This window comes from Dufourea novaeangliae, unplaced genomic scaffold (genome assembly GCF_001272555.1).
Source record: "Dufourea novaeangliae isolate 0120121106 unplaced genomic scaffold, ASM127255v1 scaffold168, whole genome shotgun sequence".
Taxonomy (NCBI): domain Eukaryota; kingdom Metazoa; phylum Arthropoda; class Insecta; order Hymenoptera; family Halictidae; genus Dufourea; species Dufourea novaeangliae.
In genome coordinates, this window is record NW_015374062.1 from 1,705,397 (window position 1) to 1,723,375 (window position 17,979).

General features: G+C 34.5%; 1 protein-coding gene across 1 annotated transcript in view; it reads right to left on the reverse strand.

Moving 5' to 3' along the window:
• Positions 1–1,457: 1,457 nt before the first annotated feature.
• Positions 1,458–17,979, reverse strand: part of LOC107190184 (ras-specific guanine nucleotide-releasing factor 2-like) — a 43,696-nt gene continuing 27,174 nt past the window's right edge. The window contains 20 exon segments of the mRNA XM_015578939.1: positions 1,458–1,676; positions 1,766–1,963; positions 2,266–2,548; positions 3,055–3,152; positions 3,295–3,673; positions 6,256–6,276; positions 7,443–7,570; positions 7,982–8,292; positions 8,702–8,881; positions 8,989–9,207; positions 9,557–9,664; positions 9,865–9,971; positions 10,237–10,622; positions 10,790–10,950; positions 11,683–11,973; positions 13,977–14,079; positions 14,218–14,343; positions 14,924–15,120; positions 15,671–15,900; positions 16,946–17,211. Coding sequence (XP_015434425.1) covers positions 1,458–1,676; positions 1,766–1,963; positions 2,266–2,548; positions 3,055–3,152; positions 3,295–3,673; positions 6,256–6,276; positions 7,443–7,570; positions 7,982–8,292; positions 8,702–8,881; positions 8,989–9,207; positions 9,557–9,664; positions 9,865–9,971; positions 10,237–10,622; positions 10,790–10,950; positions 11,683–11,973; positions 13,977–14,079; positions 14,218–14,343; positions 14,924–15,120; positions 15,671–15,900; positions 16,946–17,211 — 4,011 coding nt within the window.

Sequence of the window (17,979 nt, forward strand, 5' to 3'; positions counted from 1 at the left end):
AAAAGTAACATCGGTCTACGAATAAGGCCTGACTGAAGACATTACGTCATTACACTACTGATTGTCAAATACAATTTTCCATTCTCGAGTAAAATTTCATCACTGTTCCGTTTAATATCAATTCCCGCTTAACCTCGTCTACCAACGTTTAATACTGCTCGATTGAATGATTCTAACTAAAAGTCAGCGATTGAAATCTCATCAGATTCAATCTCTAGTCTGCATCTCGTCGAAATGGATCATCGAGATGTGTCGTCAACAGTGTCCGTACGTTTAACGTCGTCTCTCGACGATGTATACATTAGAGTAACAGTAACAAGTACAGTATACGAAAATAAATAAGATTATATCATGGCATTGTTTTGTACGCATCCTTCTGTGCAGGTACTCGGAACGATCCTGCGTTCCAAACAAAAATTCTTCAAGCTTTCGATCGATCACGCATCACTGGAAGTATAGTCTATTTGATTAATAGGTCTGCGAATATTCTCCTCCTATTTTTCGTTTATAACGAAACTGCAGCAGGTTGATTGGATTTCAGGTGTTTTCGATGGAACAAATCTGGTGACTTTTTTTGGGGCCGTTTCCAGTTACTACATGAATTAGTAATACCTTCACTGGGTAAAAGCATTCTTGCAAATGTATTCTTTGCTACTTCCTTTGTTAACTACGAGTCTCAATTAGAGGATTTGGATTGGTATAATTATTATATTTGTTGAATCAAATCGATTGTTCTTCATTTAACATTTTACTATTCAAATAAAATATAACAGACACTAAAATCATTTATTCTCTAATGACAGAGCCCTGGCAATGACTAGGGGATAATAATCAAAGTTTGGTCTTTGAAATTTGACTTTAAAAACAAAAGTCTTCCAATGCCACCGCATTCATTCCACCGAGAACAAACCTGTTAGGATATACAAATCGAAACGCAGAGCAAACAAACGTCATTGCGACAAGCATAAGTGGACAAAAATGGACGGGGTTGGAAACGCATTTGCTCGTGCCTGGCACAAATCGACGTTGTCTATACAGCCTCACAAGAAACATTGGACACCGGCTAAAAAAAAAAAAAAAGAAAAGAACTCGAGGAACCAGATACACTTGCAGGTTAGGCTCTGGATTACAACATTAGCATTTAACATTAACTCGCCTCGTTGCCGAGACGACGATTGCAAATTCCGTTGGAGAGTCAAAAGTTTGCATGTTTTTTGTTTGTCACGTACACGAGACAAGTTTTGCTTTTTCTGATTATTATGTTCGTAAGAAGGTTAAATCACTTTGATGGCAAGCGTTTTAAGCCTATAAAATTTGCTTCTTTGTCAGCAATGATTGAAATTTTCAACATTCAATATGGACACATCCTCTCTATGTCTCTTACTCTAAGAAAACAACTTGAAGATAAGGAATAATTACATATTTGATAATTATTTTGAATAGCTCGACGCTCAGATTCACTTTGTGGGCGTGTTGCTCACAGAAGGTGGCAGATTAATTAACGGTGAACTACTTATCCTGGATGTTCTTGGCTCGATCTCCACGGACATGCGATACAAATCCTTCTCGTTCAGAAGCAACGAGGGGTCCAGTAGGTAATTCGTCACTTTTGTTATTAACTTGATCTTATACGGCGTTTGTTGGAAGTTTCGTATTTCACGAATCACATGAGCAATCTAGGAAATGACGAACACAAATATTGAGATATATTGAATACGTAATAATTTCAGCAGAACATTGAAACAATCTAAAAAAATAATAGTACCATTCGCATTTTGGAAAAATTCAAAAGGCCGTCTTCGGTCATAGTTGGTGTACCCTCTTCTATGAAGGAAAGGTCGGTCAAGTAGAATCCTAAGTATGGAATACAGGGTGGATCACACCGATGTAAAGCATGCCTTAGGTTTTTAAAACGCCCATCCGAAGAGACAATGTTTTGAAGCCTTTCGATTGTTTGCTTTGTCTGTAAATTTATGCATAAATTACAGTTCATTTCACAGTTTTAGCAGTTCACAGTCGTTGCAATTGTAAACATTACAGTAAAAACTACATAAATGTTCAAAACTCGGTTCCAATTTCGTTAGAATCCCTGAAATGAAGTCTAAGGAACGATCCATTTGGCATAGAATAACCGACATATATTAAGTACGTATTAAAAAATACGTCGAAATATTTATTACTTCTCCCGATTAAATTTTATAAAAGTCTTCGTTCAATCATTTTGTATATAATACAGTTTTGGCCATTTTTATCTGAACTGTTTACCGTTTTAGAAACTTTTTCCCAAGTCTTCTTCAGTCTGAAGACGCTACTGTTCGTGAAGGCTGCGCAGATTTGTAGCACGCCATTGTAATTGCGTAAAACTCGGTTGATATTTGCGACCTCGGTCCATTTTTCGATTGCGGCGACCCTCGCTGACATGCTGGAGCGTCGAATGATCTCCGAAACGACTAGTTGAGAGACTTCGTTGAATCTCTTGGTCATTAGGAGAATATGAGGCGCACGAGTAGCCTTGTCGGTCTTCATCCACGCTTGTCCCAGAAATTCTCTGCGCAAAGAACATAATGTTAAATTATTAATAAGAAGCGAAGAAGAATCAATTACATAAATCATGTACAGCAGTAGCTCTGCTTGTCAATGCAACGTATAATTTCTGAAAAATTTATTATACAAGAACTACGTGTTAATAGTGTTAACGACTAAAAACATTTACGTATAATAAAAAATTAAACGGAGCATTGCTTTAAGTATCCAAACAACATCTCTTGCAGTTAGAACTAATAAAATATTATTTTCACAGCCATCGCTACTCTCATGTCAGTTCGAAAAAAATTCTTGAATTTTTGCGGAAGTTCCGTTTTTTCTTAAATCTGCAAGTGATATCTTTTACATACTTGAAATTATTTTTCACGGTAATGGTATTCATAGTGAAACCCACTTTGTTGGCAGAATACATATATTGCAGTAGAAAATTAAATAATGAGTTTAACTTTATGTTTGTAGTTTGTTCTGACAATGCTATTGAAAAGGAAGGTACACGCCATGATTACTCACTCGTTCGAAATGGACACGAAAATCTTGTGATCCAAATACGTCATTTGTTCTGCAATTTCTAGCGCTAATAGCGTCTCGATGCTCTCCTTGCTTTGAATCTACAATGACATGAGAATCTTTATGAATGCATTAGTTGTGTCTTAATAAAACAATTCAAAATTTGAAACTGTCGAGATCAGTATGTTCGAAATTGCCCATATAGGGTAACAGCATCTAATATCGCCTAGCACGAATACGTACCGTTGGTGGAGTCAACAGCTTCTTGAGGTCCACTTTGTTGCCCTCCTGTTCTTCCTTGGTAATCAATCGAAGAACTCGGTTCGCAGCTTTATGTTCAGCCGGTAGTAGATTAGGACAATAAATGATGTCCTCCAAGAACTTGATCGTTAGACTTTTTAATCTCTGATCAGACTCGAAATCCTGAGCGTGCTTCGAGACCCAATGCCGCAGAACGTTTAACACACGCATCGTGGCTGCTGTTGATACGATTGACTCTTTCCGTCCAGAGACGCTCTTACAAGATCCACTTCGATTATTACCATTACCTTCTCTATCCGGAGGATTGCTGGCTGCTGATGTTGCTATAGCGAATGCGGTGGCAGCTATCGATGTACTGCTCCTAAGTATACAAGCGATCGGATTAATACTTTTTTCAATTTTCAATCAAAAAGCACATGTATATCATTTCTTTCATAAATTAAGTAGAAATCTGTAAATACGGGTGTACTATTCGATCCTATCGTTTACACTTATCGAATATTTCCTGTATAGAAATTTATCCACACACTAGTGAAATAATATGATAATTTTCAATCAAAATTGAACATTCTTCAAGTTTCAATTTTTAAGGATTTTTTTTTATTGAGGTATGTTGCGATGTATATTTTTTGTGAGAGAATTGTGAGAGAAAACACACACATGTCCACAAATTTTATTGTAATTAGGAGATTACACAAGGTGTTATATGGCGTTTTAACAAATTCTGTTTTTCATGCAGTGGGGCCACAGGTGTTGTAGCAACACTCCATTGGGCAATGCAAAGTAGTGTCTCATCGCTAGTTTGTAAATCAACATCAGCAACGAGTGTCGAGTGTAACAAGACACTAAATTATAGCACACTTCGACGATTCCCTTGATGAAGCTACTCGATGAAAAGAGGAAACAAGATACGTTGAGTGTGATAGGAATCCAATAACTGAGAGGCATCCACAATTCGTGTACACTTGGTTCACTTAATTCGCATTCATATTGTACACTCACAAAGGAAGTTACCAAGATGTATACATTATTTTTGAAAGAATAATGGTTAGAAGTTGTAGAACCCGATCTCAAGCGAACTGAACTAAGTGTCATTCGTCTGGAAAATTCAATATCGACGAGAAAAATTTAGACTGAGAAGTCTTCTATTTGTCTAAAGTTTCTGTACTCGAAAAATATGTTTTTTTTTCATCCTAATTATCTAGCATTAAAAATAGAAAATTATAGCGACCCTGGCTCGTAACATTTCAATTTCCTTAACGAAATACAGTGCGTTTCATTTTCAAAAACCTGGTAGACCTTCAAAACTTTATACTTAAACAATGTAGAAAAGAAATAATTTCATTTGATGAACAATATCTCCAGTGCGTTTCATAATAATCACTAATTCACTTTTTCCTACAATCAGTGTTATTAGTTTCACACTACATGTATTTTATAGACCTGGCTGTAGTGGTCAATTAAGCGGAACAAAAGATGTTGCAGCATATATCTTCTTTATTATCTACATACTGTTCTATACAGGAAGAAAAGTAAATTCTACCATATGCTGTATCTATATAGAAATCATTCGAATTATGCTGAATCAGAAACGAACGGTGCCTTTTTCACTTTGATCATTATTTAAACATATTTAGATGTCTATAATACAATAAAAATTGACACCATTTTATTCGAGAGAGTCCAGAAAATTAGTTCGTGTCAAAACCAACTGAATAACTATTACTGTAAAAGCGCAACCACGTTCGAATTTGAAAATTTGAAATTTTTAATATTAGAGTTAAAAATTACCGCACTGTAAAAATGTATGAAACCTACTATTCCAAATATCAATTAAGAAGTATATTTACATATAATATAAGTGAGCCAGAATATTTCGAATGATTTTAGCCTGAACTCTAATGTGCACTAATATACATTTTAGCATCTAATCAACTAAAAAGATATTGGCAATCCACCTTATGCATTCGATCGTTATTTCATACTACAGTTTTAAGTGGTGAACATTATAATCGCGAACATCCAGTGATAGAAGGCATCTAATAGGTTAAAACTATTTCTATTTCGTTTAGCTCGCTCGTGGTTTTAGTGCAGTGCAGATTACAATAAAATAAAATTAGAAGATGAGATTCTCATTCATAAAAATCTTCAATGTATTATACAATAAGAAATTTATGGAATTTTGCTGCATTAGAAAGAATTAAAGAAGATAACTAATATATGAATTTTATAAATAAAAAATGAAACGTCATTCATATGGCAAGCACACTTACAAACGTGAGTATTACTTATAGTATACATTCTTTCCAAATATCTATAAGAAACATATTTTCAGAGATTTGCAAGAACTAATAAATAATTGTAGAGTGAAATGTAAAATTTCAATTTTTAATTGCAAATATAAGCAATTTTCTGAACTTAGAGTCATAAGTGATTCCATCCAAACTATCGATCGGCTGTATTCATACATACATATTTACATGTATTGTAGAACAGCTGATGAAACCTAAAAAAATTAAATCTAAAAGAAACTGTGCTTAAATATTAGAAATTGAATGGCTCTATAAGCAATATTTCCCTCAAAGAATATTTTGTCCATGAGATGTTTACAATTCGCTGATATGAAATTCAATGCATAATTAGAATAGTAAAGTTGTTGGTTTTCGTTCTTTTTTAATAACGTATTGATAGAGAAACCAAGTTCATACCAAACACTTGAGGCATTCATCGTGAACATAAATACCAAATACTAAACATTGAGAAGAAGAATAAATTTAAGTCTATATTGGTGATCGTCTATTTTGACACTTACGGTGCACGTTCGGTGAGCATAAACAGTTAACAAATAAGAGGGTGTACAAGTGAGTTTGGTACACTGCTCGTCATGCGGCACGCAGGAATTGGAAAAAACGTCTTTCCAGAAACTGAAAGGATGACACTTACCAGAGAGGTTCAGGTCCAACGCTATGAGTGACACAAAACGACATATGAAACACAATTTGCGTTAAAACAACTAAAATATTGACTTGAACAAAGAAATGAACTTCATGAGTCACCTATGAATTGTTATAAACAAACTAACTGGCGAGTTCGTAGAAGCAACACTCTGTACATTTTTCAAGCAATATAAATCTCATATCTATCTTTCTTCGACAAACACTTAAATTGCATTATATTACCAACATAAAGTTTCCGATCTGAAATCTTCGTTTTAAGATCAGTTACTTTGATTTATCAAATGAATTGTACATATATGCGTCCTGATATGTGAAAAGTAAATGGGACATGATTATGAGAAAAGCTATACTGAATTAAAATGAGTATTAGATCACCCCAACCATAATGCGGTTCTTTTGATTTCATGAATTACAAACATACGAATGACTTTATTATTTTTTTTTTTTATTTATTGGTGCTTATTATCGCATTGAGTTGTATGTTGTCTTGAATTCAACATTCGACCGGTCCGCGTAATTTTTGGGATGGTCTAACATGTATGCAGACGTAATATTAATTTCAAGAAGAATGTATACTCGGAAACAAAAGTAGAGATAAGTACACATAAAATTCTCAACCTTTGTGTATAAAAGTAATTGCATGTAAAGATATATCGAAAAAGAATTCCTCTGTCTACAGAAAAAAGGAAGATCATAGGCGGAAGAGAAAACACATAAGTAAGTCACCGAGACAAAGCACTCATGCGTAAGAAAGTGGAAAAATACCTTTATTGCAATAAACATTCAGTAGCAATACCGAGAAACGAAATAGAGATAATTTCGTTCGTTATCATAAACACAAATGCCTGTACAAAATGAATTTTCTTAACTGTATATTCGAGACAACCGCGTTCAATGGTGACGTTGAACATTATCTCTTATCGTGACTATCGATTCAGCACGTTTTATTGTCGCTGTTAAATGATACGACACCACTGTACTCCTATCGGGCGAGTACAAGTAATTATATGTAAATTTTGCTCGATGATATATTTCACGTGGGAGATTATTTTCTTTCTGTTCACAAAAAAAAAAAAAAAAAGAATCTGAAATTGATCGACATGCGCACTTTTCACGATGTCTACCAACATATCGAGGTAAACATTTAAACCAGTCAGGAATGCTCGAACGAACCTTCGGTGACTTTGTCGGAAGCTGGTTATCACTACTCCTACTTTACTGGACACTTGGTCGTGTTGGAAGTTCCCTTGTTGGCTAGACATTTCGTTCTCTTGAATCGATCGTCGGCTGGCCCAATAATTCTGTAAAAAGGAAGCAGTACAGATTGCCTTTTACAGTGCTGTAAATAAGGCTAATCAAAAAAATAACACATTCGAACGAGTCACGATAAATTATAAAACATAACATTTCAATTTGGCTTGAAACTGACAAACGAAACCTTCATGGTAATTTCGTTATTCTTGACTTTCGTCTTAGTTGGGCATGTAGAATTACCACTTAAAGTTTCTGACGCCAGGTGCCGAACACTCTGCATAAACTTCAGAGCGACCAGGACCACAGATAAAGTATTAAGAAAATAGAGATTATACATTAATATACCTACTATAAAACAGGTAAAATTTACCGAAAAATGTAATGTCCGATATAAAAGAAATTATAAATTAAAACGTAAGAACTGATAAAATGATAAAGAGGGAATTCAATTTACGTACGCCAGTAATCGTTGAAATCGAACTACTTCTTGCAGTAGCCGCGGGAGCGGAAGCAATCGATGCTCTGTGCTGACTATAGTGCGGCTGCTGTTGTTTCTGTTGAATCTGATGCGGAGATTGTGGCTGTGCCATCGAGGCAGCGAAGTCGCTTTCTGCGTGATGTTTCTCTTTCTCTTGTTTGCATATGTCCTTTTCCTTTTCGATCGTTTCAGCAAGTTTCTCCTTTGGTGTGGATGGTGTCTGTGCAGATGACTCTCCTTTCACTAATTTTGGTGTTTCCGGCCCGGAGTCGTCATACGTAAATTGTACGTCTAAAGATATGATTGTAAATTTTTAATTATGTATGGAGGATAAAAAAATTCTCTTCTCGATTAAAAAAGATTAAAAATATTCCTCGTTTAAAATTGTAGGTGGCAATATGTTTGCACATTAGACGATGCATTCATAGAAATGTTTAATGCTTCGAATGTAATAATTGCAAAATGAATTACAGGGAGTACGAGACGGTATTGTCAATGATAACAATGTAAAAACTATTTAGAACATATTTACTAAGGTACGAAATATTCGTTGAGTTTAATTTAATCGAAGTATCGGAGAGAACAAAGATATTTATAGAACAATGTACACATATGATACAGAGTAACACGAGGTTTCAGATTAAGATATGTTCTTTGTGATCAAACCAAATTCATAAAACCTATTTAATAGCAGACTGACCATCGTTGGATGGTTCCGTTGCAACAGGCGTGTCAGTCTCTTCGGAGGCACCACGGGAATATATACCTCCGTCTTGAGGACTTCGATCCGATCCAGAACCTGAACCAGATCCTGTGGACCCAACTAACGTAACAGAACTTAAGTTACTTGGTGATGATGGAGCACTGATCACTGTATTATCTGAAAACAGAAAAAGTGTTATAGTTAGCTTGGGTATATAAATTATTCGATTTGATGTACAAACGTAAGTATTTTAGTAACGGTTCTTTTTCCATCCCTGCTCTTACCCGTAAGAGTTTCAGCGCTCGACGAAGCAGCAATGGCTTTTGGTATCTTTAAATGACACCCATCGTCTTCTTCCTTCTTCTCTTGATCTTCTTGAATGTTGATCTTGCGTGACATTGCTGGAGATTGGGACGCAACAGATGCGGTGGATGAGTGTATAGTTGGACTGCGTTTTATAATCGATGGGGTTTCCGGGGCCACGCGTTGCTGCTTTTCCTCTTCTAGCAAAACAGTAATAATTATTCAGTTATAATTTTAACACTAGTCTTTACTGAAAAGTATGTAATTATAAATACGAAATTATTGGGTAAATAACGCATTTTTAAGTCGTTCTTAACAGATTTACGGTGTCTATACAGAAAAATTTTAGAGCGACCACTACCACAAGAAAAGTTTTCAGAAAATAATGGGTTATTTATTGACTTATCTAATACAAGTCTTACATAAAATTAACACCACAATAAAGTTTATTGAACTTGTCAATGTATTGAATTTCTGACAATCGAGTACGCTGTAAATGTCATTTATAGTTCTGATTGAAAGATTAATTTTGTAATAATAAAGAATTACCCTTCTTATGCCCACTTTGCCAGTACCCTTTAGGATTCAATGTATATCCGCCACCAGAGAAATCACAGGAACCGTGACTTTTTATTTCGCTTATTTCAGATCCATATCCTAAATGCAGAAAGATATTACAATTTAAATCCTTGACCGATTAAATGTAGTCTTATATATTCCAAGATTCATGAAGCAGAATCTAATATTTGTACAAACAGATAAATTTGTAATATTTAATACAGATAAATATTTTTGCAATCAAAAACTTATTTTCTGAACTAGTGCAAATTATTAACAGAATTTGCGGTATATTATACCGGAAACGGAACTAGCACCACTAGGTCTTCGCGGTGAAACACTGCTCCTCCTTCGATCATCTACATGAGATTGCATGTCAGCTGTAATTCCCAATACATCCAAAGATCTGGAAGCACAATTAAGGTTTATCGAACAGAGTATCGAAATAAACAAATCATAAGTATATTAATCATAAAGTCGGCTGTATTCTGTATGAAATTCTTTATTTCCTAATAGTGACTTTCATAAGAAAATAATACGATAAATTGAAGGTCCTACGGGACAAAGGAAGTAAAATAATGGAACACTTCCAGTCAGAAGATAATAACTAAGGTTCAAAACCCTACGAATTTTCTAAACAACCCAATAAAAAATACTATAGTTATACTCACTCGAGTGAACCGGTGGGCATGTCAGCATCCGGTGGTTCCGGCTCATAGAATACTTTCTTGAGAGCTTCGAGCACCGTAACACTGTCCGTGAATACACGATACGTCAACAGAAATGTATTCAGAAAATCGATGCTGAGAAATCGTAGATCCGTCAGTCGTTGAAGCAACCGTTCAGGCGTGGCCGATCGGATGTGCGGGACTTTACACGAGTTCAGTGTCCTACTAAATCTGATGTCCACGTCATCCTCGAACAGCTTTGGATCATTCTTGATCGACTCGGGCATCGTGACGGAGCTTGTGTCCGACAACGAGTCGCGAAGTAAGTAACCGTTGAAGTGAACGTTGTCCATGCACTGCATGATGTCACTAATCCAGGCTGCTTTTTCCTATACATACCGCAGTACTTATTTTTATTCATTTATTTTTAATTGTTTGCAATTTTATTTCTTTATATTCATTTATTTTTACGAACTTCATTTATTCTCACTTTAACACACAAAAATGGGGGTTAATCGCATGCCAAAATTCCGTAACAAATATCGACAGTAGGTACCTGTATAGTAGGGGCTACGAGGTGTACTGTAACTTGAGGTCCGCCTGGCTTCAGATCGACTACAATCTTAAAATCACGGTTCTGTAGTTGAGTACTGGTACTTCCACTACCACTTCCACTGCTCTCACTGACGCCGCTGGACATCGAACATACTGACAGTTCTACAATCAGTTCGCAGTCGCGGCAATAATACATTAATTATATACATAATCTTAAATACTCCTTTTTCACGACAGATCAGCCTATGCGTAGAAAGCAGACGCAGCTTCTAAATAAAATAAGCCGAATAAATACCAAATAAATAAACATAACTTAACCGTCTATTAATGCGTAAATCGTGGCTGATTAAGTAAACTCCTAAAACCGTGTACGTTTTTCTTAGTGTATCTTGTGATTATTAAATGCCAGCTGAAGATTAATACGTCATATGGATTAAAATTCGTGTCTTTTCTCAATTACAATTTCATTATCATGAAAATATATCATTCCATTTAAAATCGTTTCGATGGCACCGTGTATTGCAAGTAGAAATAGGGATTAGTGGTCAGACTATTCAGTCATACTTGTACTTAATAAAATTTAATAAAATTCTTAATTGATAAAATAAATTTGCTTTCAGTTTAGTTTTCAAGAAACAGCGAAGGAAATTTCAATAACAAAACAGTCCACTGATAGTCAATAACAAAGCATTGGAGTACAATCTTACAAATAACAAAATTGCAAAATTATAATATAAATTATCGTAATAAATAAAAAGGAAATCTGCTGTCTCCGAAACCTGCTGAAGATTCCTGTAAAGTTATGCCGAACAACAATTACGAACCAATTGCGTTCACGTATAGATAAAAGCCATGCTGCAGTAGCTGTAAAAGTTGCAGAAAGCTGCAATTTACAAGCATTGTTACATGTTAACAGTAATGTTATCAAAGTACCGTCATCATCAGCGTTCCCTTGATCATTCGGATCCTCCACTAGCACCGCATGCGAAAGTGGTATTTTTCCGATTTGGGAGACAAGATTCAGACGGCCGTCGTCGTTTGACTGTCGTGTTGTCAGCAACAAATGATTCGAAAAAAGGAAGCACTGTCTGATTGCTTCCTTATCACCACTGCCTTTGCCTCCAAAAGTAGCACTTAATCTGCTCCGAGCACCTTTTGGCTTATCTAAAATTTGCACAAGCGTACCTAAAAAGGATAACAATCTGTCAGCATATGGAACTGCATTACAGTTACAATACTACGAACGAAATTAAACTAAAAGTGATAATTATTAATACCATTACTGACGAAGTTCGTGTCGTACTCTCGAAAAAGTTTCCGAAAATTTGTCTATGATTACCGAAAAATTTTAATATTGAAGGATTGTTTTGATCGCGATAATAATGCGAAATGTACATATATTCAATATATGTATAGATTACGGACGCGAATATTTTGAAAATACTCTGAAAATTTTTGTAATGAGGTATTTTTTGCTTATGTTTGCATACAATTTTGTTTTTGCAATAGTCTGTCAATTGGTTCACTCAGGTACTTTTTCATTGAAATTCTGTACTCATAATTGCTATTTAAATTGATACTCACGGTCGAGAAATTAACCAAATTTTGTACAATATGTTATGTTGTATCAGTAATAAATGAAAATACTGGAAAGTTGTTATCCAATTTTGAAGTTCGAGTCATTAATCACTTCCGTATTTTTAATATAACAGCGAAAAAACTCCGCACACAGCAGTTATATTTTCACATTTAATAATATGTGACGTTTACAGGACATAAATGTTTATAAGGTTATTTATAAGATAACGCAGTATAAGACGTTATTTTCCAACGTCTTGTCACAGACTAAGTTCACAACAATAACAGCAATAACAGCAACGCAGAAAGTACATATTCATTTACAGAAAGTACCTGTATGTCGTTGATTCGTGACAGTGCCATTTGTACACTTTTTTGGTTTCCGTTATTCAAACCGAAGCTTTTATCAAGCGTAATTCACTTTAATTTAAGATACAATCCCTCACAGCACTTTTAAGATGCGCAGAATTCACACGAATCGAACTGCAAGATGGAGCTCGAACATTTCCATGTATCCCTTTTCCATTAAACCACATAATAAACTCAGTGAACCATAGAACGTGAAACTCAAAAAATTCACAAAACTGAATCACATATTTAACGAAAGTAGCGAATATAAAATTTTCACGATTTTTAAAGAAACAACAAGTAGAAATTTTTCACGGGTGGGGCTTTTCTCGTGCTGGATAAGAAAATATTTGGCAAGGCAGCCATGTGACAGGATACCAAACACGAAGCACCAGTGCCGTGTCACAAAATGTTCTTCGGTAGGCTATTCGAATCTGAGCTTTTTAATTTCAATAACAAAGAATATGACATTGAATTTCACACTTTACATTGACCTAATATTCTCTAGGCAGACTATCCAGTCTAATTACAAATGTTGTATTTAATTAAAGCTAAAAAGGACCAGAAACAATAACAAAATATATATATTTTTAGTTCCACAGTAATTTAAGTCGTACAGTTAAGTAAGATGTAAAATTTAATTGACAATTTATATTGGGATCGTCTAGAATATTTGTTGAAGATTTTTTTTATATTATTACGACAGCCCTGATAATTATTCTTGCGCATAACCGAAGGGATTCGGCGGACACTACGTTCACCCCAAACACGACCTCCATCGATTCTGAGATATACAAAGTCGCGCTTGCGCCCCTAGCCATGAATTTTCGCTTTTCACGGGCTTCCGCGTGGAAGCTACATGGCAACAACCCTCGTACGACAAGTCCGACTGAGGCACATATCGACTGCGATAATAACTTTTCTCGGTGTAGGGTAAATGATCGACGAAACCATTGATAATATCGATGAGTTTTAGACGTTCATTGTTTTTAGATGTTTCATTGATTAATATTAATATATTAAACAATTGTTAAGAAGTATGAACAATATTGATGAGTAGAATGGTTGTAATAGTGTATGAACCCTTATTTATTTTCAGTATTGTATTATCTTTGTGTTATTTAACTGTAACTAGTTTTAAACTTTCTTATCAATAAATTCTACGTCAGAAGCACTATGTAGTCGTGATATACTTATACAAACTTGAGATTCATGAAAACTAAATTATATTAGACAAATAGATCTTCGTTTTTTTTACTCACCCTGTCTGACGAATATTTGATTGACGTCGAGTAAAATGTCGCAACCCTCGACAATCATGCGTTCCACAGCCAAGTTCTTCCGTAAATTTTCAGTTTCGCTGACCTGAAAACACGCGTGTTTATCCATATCAATCATTATTTCATTTATAATTAATTCTTTGTAATACGCATATGAAGAAAATAAGGAATATAGAGTTTATATATTTTCAATGAATCTAAAATACATGTGTATTGTCAATACCTCGTCATGCATTTGCCTTGATAGATCTACCAGTTGTTGCCTTGCACTTTCCAAACTTTTATGTTCCACGTGATCGAATGGTGTATACGCTACCAGGTCGTTTAGCGTAGTAATGTATCTTGGAATCTGAAAAATAAACGAATTGTATGAAATTATTTTTGCGTGTACCGATTTCAGAACTATTCAAATGTCGATAGATAAATTCCAAATATATTAAGGCTATCGTAATAATTCCCGTTGTTTTTTTTTTACATTCAAAATTAACCAACAACAAAACATTTTCTGTCATATTCCATTACTTTTTGAGTTATGCTGTGTTTTACGTTATCTAAGATCCGTTTCTAAAGTAACAAACTCTTGAACATTCATCGTCAAAATATATTCTTCTCTATTCTAATTAAATGATGCATCGAATAAAGAAGAACAAAATTATAGCATAGTAGAAAGAATTACTTAAAATTTTCTGTCTTTCTGTTATTATGTTCGTCGAATCATTTATCATATTAAATTGAATGAAATTTAAACTCTCTTTAAACCATTTAAGTGTCTTTTCTGATTTCACATTTCTAACGATTTTTATTTGATAATTTTAATGCTGTTATTGATCATAATTTTTTCAATATTCCTACACGTAATTTATCCATTAAACTTTTTCTTTTATATTTAATGCTCAACGTTTTTGTAAAAATTCAATGGACAGCAATACCCGAAACATGGGATACGTTAAAAACGTCTCCAAAGGACGTCCTCCGCAAGCAGGCTTGTTTTCCAACCTAGTGAGCAGCGCCGCGAACGAAGGTGATGCCTGCTTGCATTCGGTCAACACCTGAAGGCTGTAATGATGATTTCGGACATACTCTTGATAAATTGACAGCATCGGTAGCAACATATCGAACAGGTCACCTACAGTAATCAAGAAGTGTAAACTTTAGTCTGAAAGTAAATCTATAGTGAGTTACGTTTGTACTATTCGTTCTCAAGATATCAAGATTAAAGACATAGCTTAAAGCTGCCTGAAAATTACTAACACTAATTATAAGTTTATTGTAAGGGTACGAACTATCGGGAACAAAGATATCCTAACTATAGTGTTCCTCTAACGATAATTAGTAAGATAAAAACAGAAATAACACTGATAGGTATGAAATATTTATAGACTACAGATGTTAAAACACATTAAAGTAAAAATATTAATTAATTAAAATAAAAAATAATTTAAAAAATTCATTTAAAAAATTGTAACTTTAGCAAATCAGTCACCTATTTACAATATTTTCAACATAAACGTTTTATCATGGAGGCAAAATTTACGTTTATATTTGTATACATTGAAATTTGTATGAATTAATATGTAAAATTATTAATTCACGTAAATCTTCTAAATATAATTAATAATGTGTAATTCCAGAAACATTCATATTATAAGTTACATGATGAATCATTGTAAACGTACCTAAGACTAAAGTGGGCCAGCTTTCCATACGAGACGTGAGACCCTTTAGAAAGATCTGATGGAGGAACAACACAGTTTCACTGTTCAAAAATATACTGTTCACGTCCTCGTGGCAACAAGGCGGTTTCTTTGAGCTCGCAGACATCTTGAAAGGCCTCAAAAAACAGCTTACTAAGATTTCCATCTGTTCCGTGTACTCCTCCTCGTCTTCCACCATATTAAACACCAAACTGAAATGGAAAAAATTAAACATTCTTCGTGAAATACGATAGTTAGTCTAGAAACCATAATTAGTAGAAAAGAAATTTTGGTGAAATTTCTAGTTTTTAAAATTAGCCTGAAAAAATGGAAATTTGCATAAACCTTGTACTTTATTAAGAACGGAACTTGTCGCCAAACCAGTTCCTTGCGATGAAAAAATGGAGAAAGGATGTAGCGATAAAAAGAAGTTTAAAAGCTTCCTGGCACAGAAAGAATATTAATTTCGTAAACTCGACTGTGTAATTAGCCTTTCAGCACGCTGAAAGCAGTATAATTAGAGAATCGGTCACATGCCTGAAGCTAATTAGATTCTGCTTTGAGGAGTTGTTACTCTTACACTTGACGCAAAATGACCGGTTGTTTGGAACTTTCGTGTTCCGGATGGATACAAACGGGCTCCACACGTGCCCCATTTTCATGTTGATTAAATGTGGCAATGAGCTTTATTTGTTTCGACGAACTAATAATACTGTTACTTCGATTGATAAGTAAAATATTTATTTATTGCATATCTTTGAGGTATTTAACTGAAATGTTCAAATGTCCGTTTGTTTCGTAAGATGTTTTATAAATATCCTTTTATTCGAATATCCAAATGGAATAAATGATGAATACAATTTGAATTTTACATCGAAATCCATTGTTGCCAGAAAAATTTCAAACAACTCGATCTCGAAAGTCTCCAACTTCATGGCCTCAAAAATATAAAATGCCTTTAAAATCACTTTAATTAAAAAAATCAAACACATTCTTCGCGCCATATATTTATATGTAAAGCCATTGGCCAATTTGACTGTTTATAATTAGATACTGGTCTTATCCAAATTGTAAAATATTATTAATTCACCTTAAAAAATATAAAGAAATAAAAGGAAAATATAAGTTACCCATCAATTCATTGAGAACGATTTGAATTTGGGTGATATTTCGTACGCTTACCCTACATATTGCGTTAGTTCTCTGCACAGTTATTACACCTATTTAACTATAAACTGAAACCACACACATCCTCACCTGTTCCGTTTCCGCATAATTTCCGCGTGAGGACTTTTGATATACTGCTCGACGATCTGCTTCCAGCGTCGTCGGCACAACCAGCCGCGAAAAAAACTTTGCACCTTTTTGATTTTCTGCATCTCCAACGATCCTTCGGTGATATCTTGCAACCCAAAGCCCGCAATGCCTGTACTTTGACCCCCGCTACCGAACAGAGATTCTGGGCCGTATAAACATCCGGTTCCATGGGACATGGCCCTGCGTTTCTCCTTCATGGAATTCAACTGCGAACATAACGTAGTGAAAATCGCAGGTGTGTCAAGTATATCCAGCGAATGGTGAAATTCAAAGGGGCAAGTTTCTCGTTGATCGAGTTCTTAGAATTCATGTTGCTTGTGACAAACAGAGAAGTCGCTTTAAAAAATGTAAAATGTAGAACGGTTTCCATGACTTTCGATATCGATCCGTGCGTTTGAATCGCTGGAATCCTTTTTTCGAACATCCTGTCGCTAACTTTATCCTCGTCTTTGAAACGAAAGTTTAATATTGTTAATGGTTGTATATATCTCTATCTGGTAGGAGAAGAATTAATCAGAGACTATACGTGCTCAAGAAAATGAACTCTATAAATATTCATTTGCACAACTTCTTATTTTACGGAATGATATTAAAATTTTCTGGAAATATTCTGTTTCATAGAAGCAATCTTTTGGTTTCAGTATTCGAATATTTTAAAATGTTCAGTATAATCTGCATGAAACAGAATTTATTCATAATTTAAATTATTTCTACAACGAACAATGAAATGTAATTTAAAAATTTTGTTGTTAATATTGTAATTTAATTGATCTTAATTATTTTTCACAATATTCTTTCCCGATTTATATGAAAAATATAAATTCCCCGATTTCCCGAATAACTATTAATCGAATGAAGCAATACTCTATTTGAACAATCATTTTGTTGTTGTTTTGTTCATGTAATATCTAGCTTTGATTCCTAAGTCGTAATTAAGAAAACCGCTTAGAGATTCCAATCGCGTTTAATGGAGA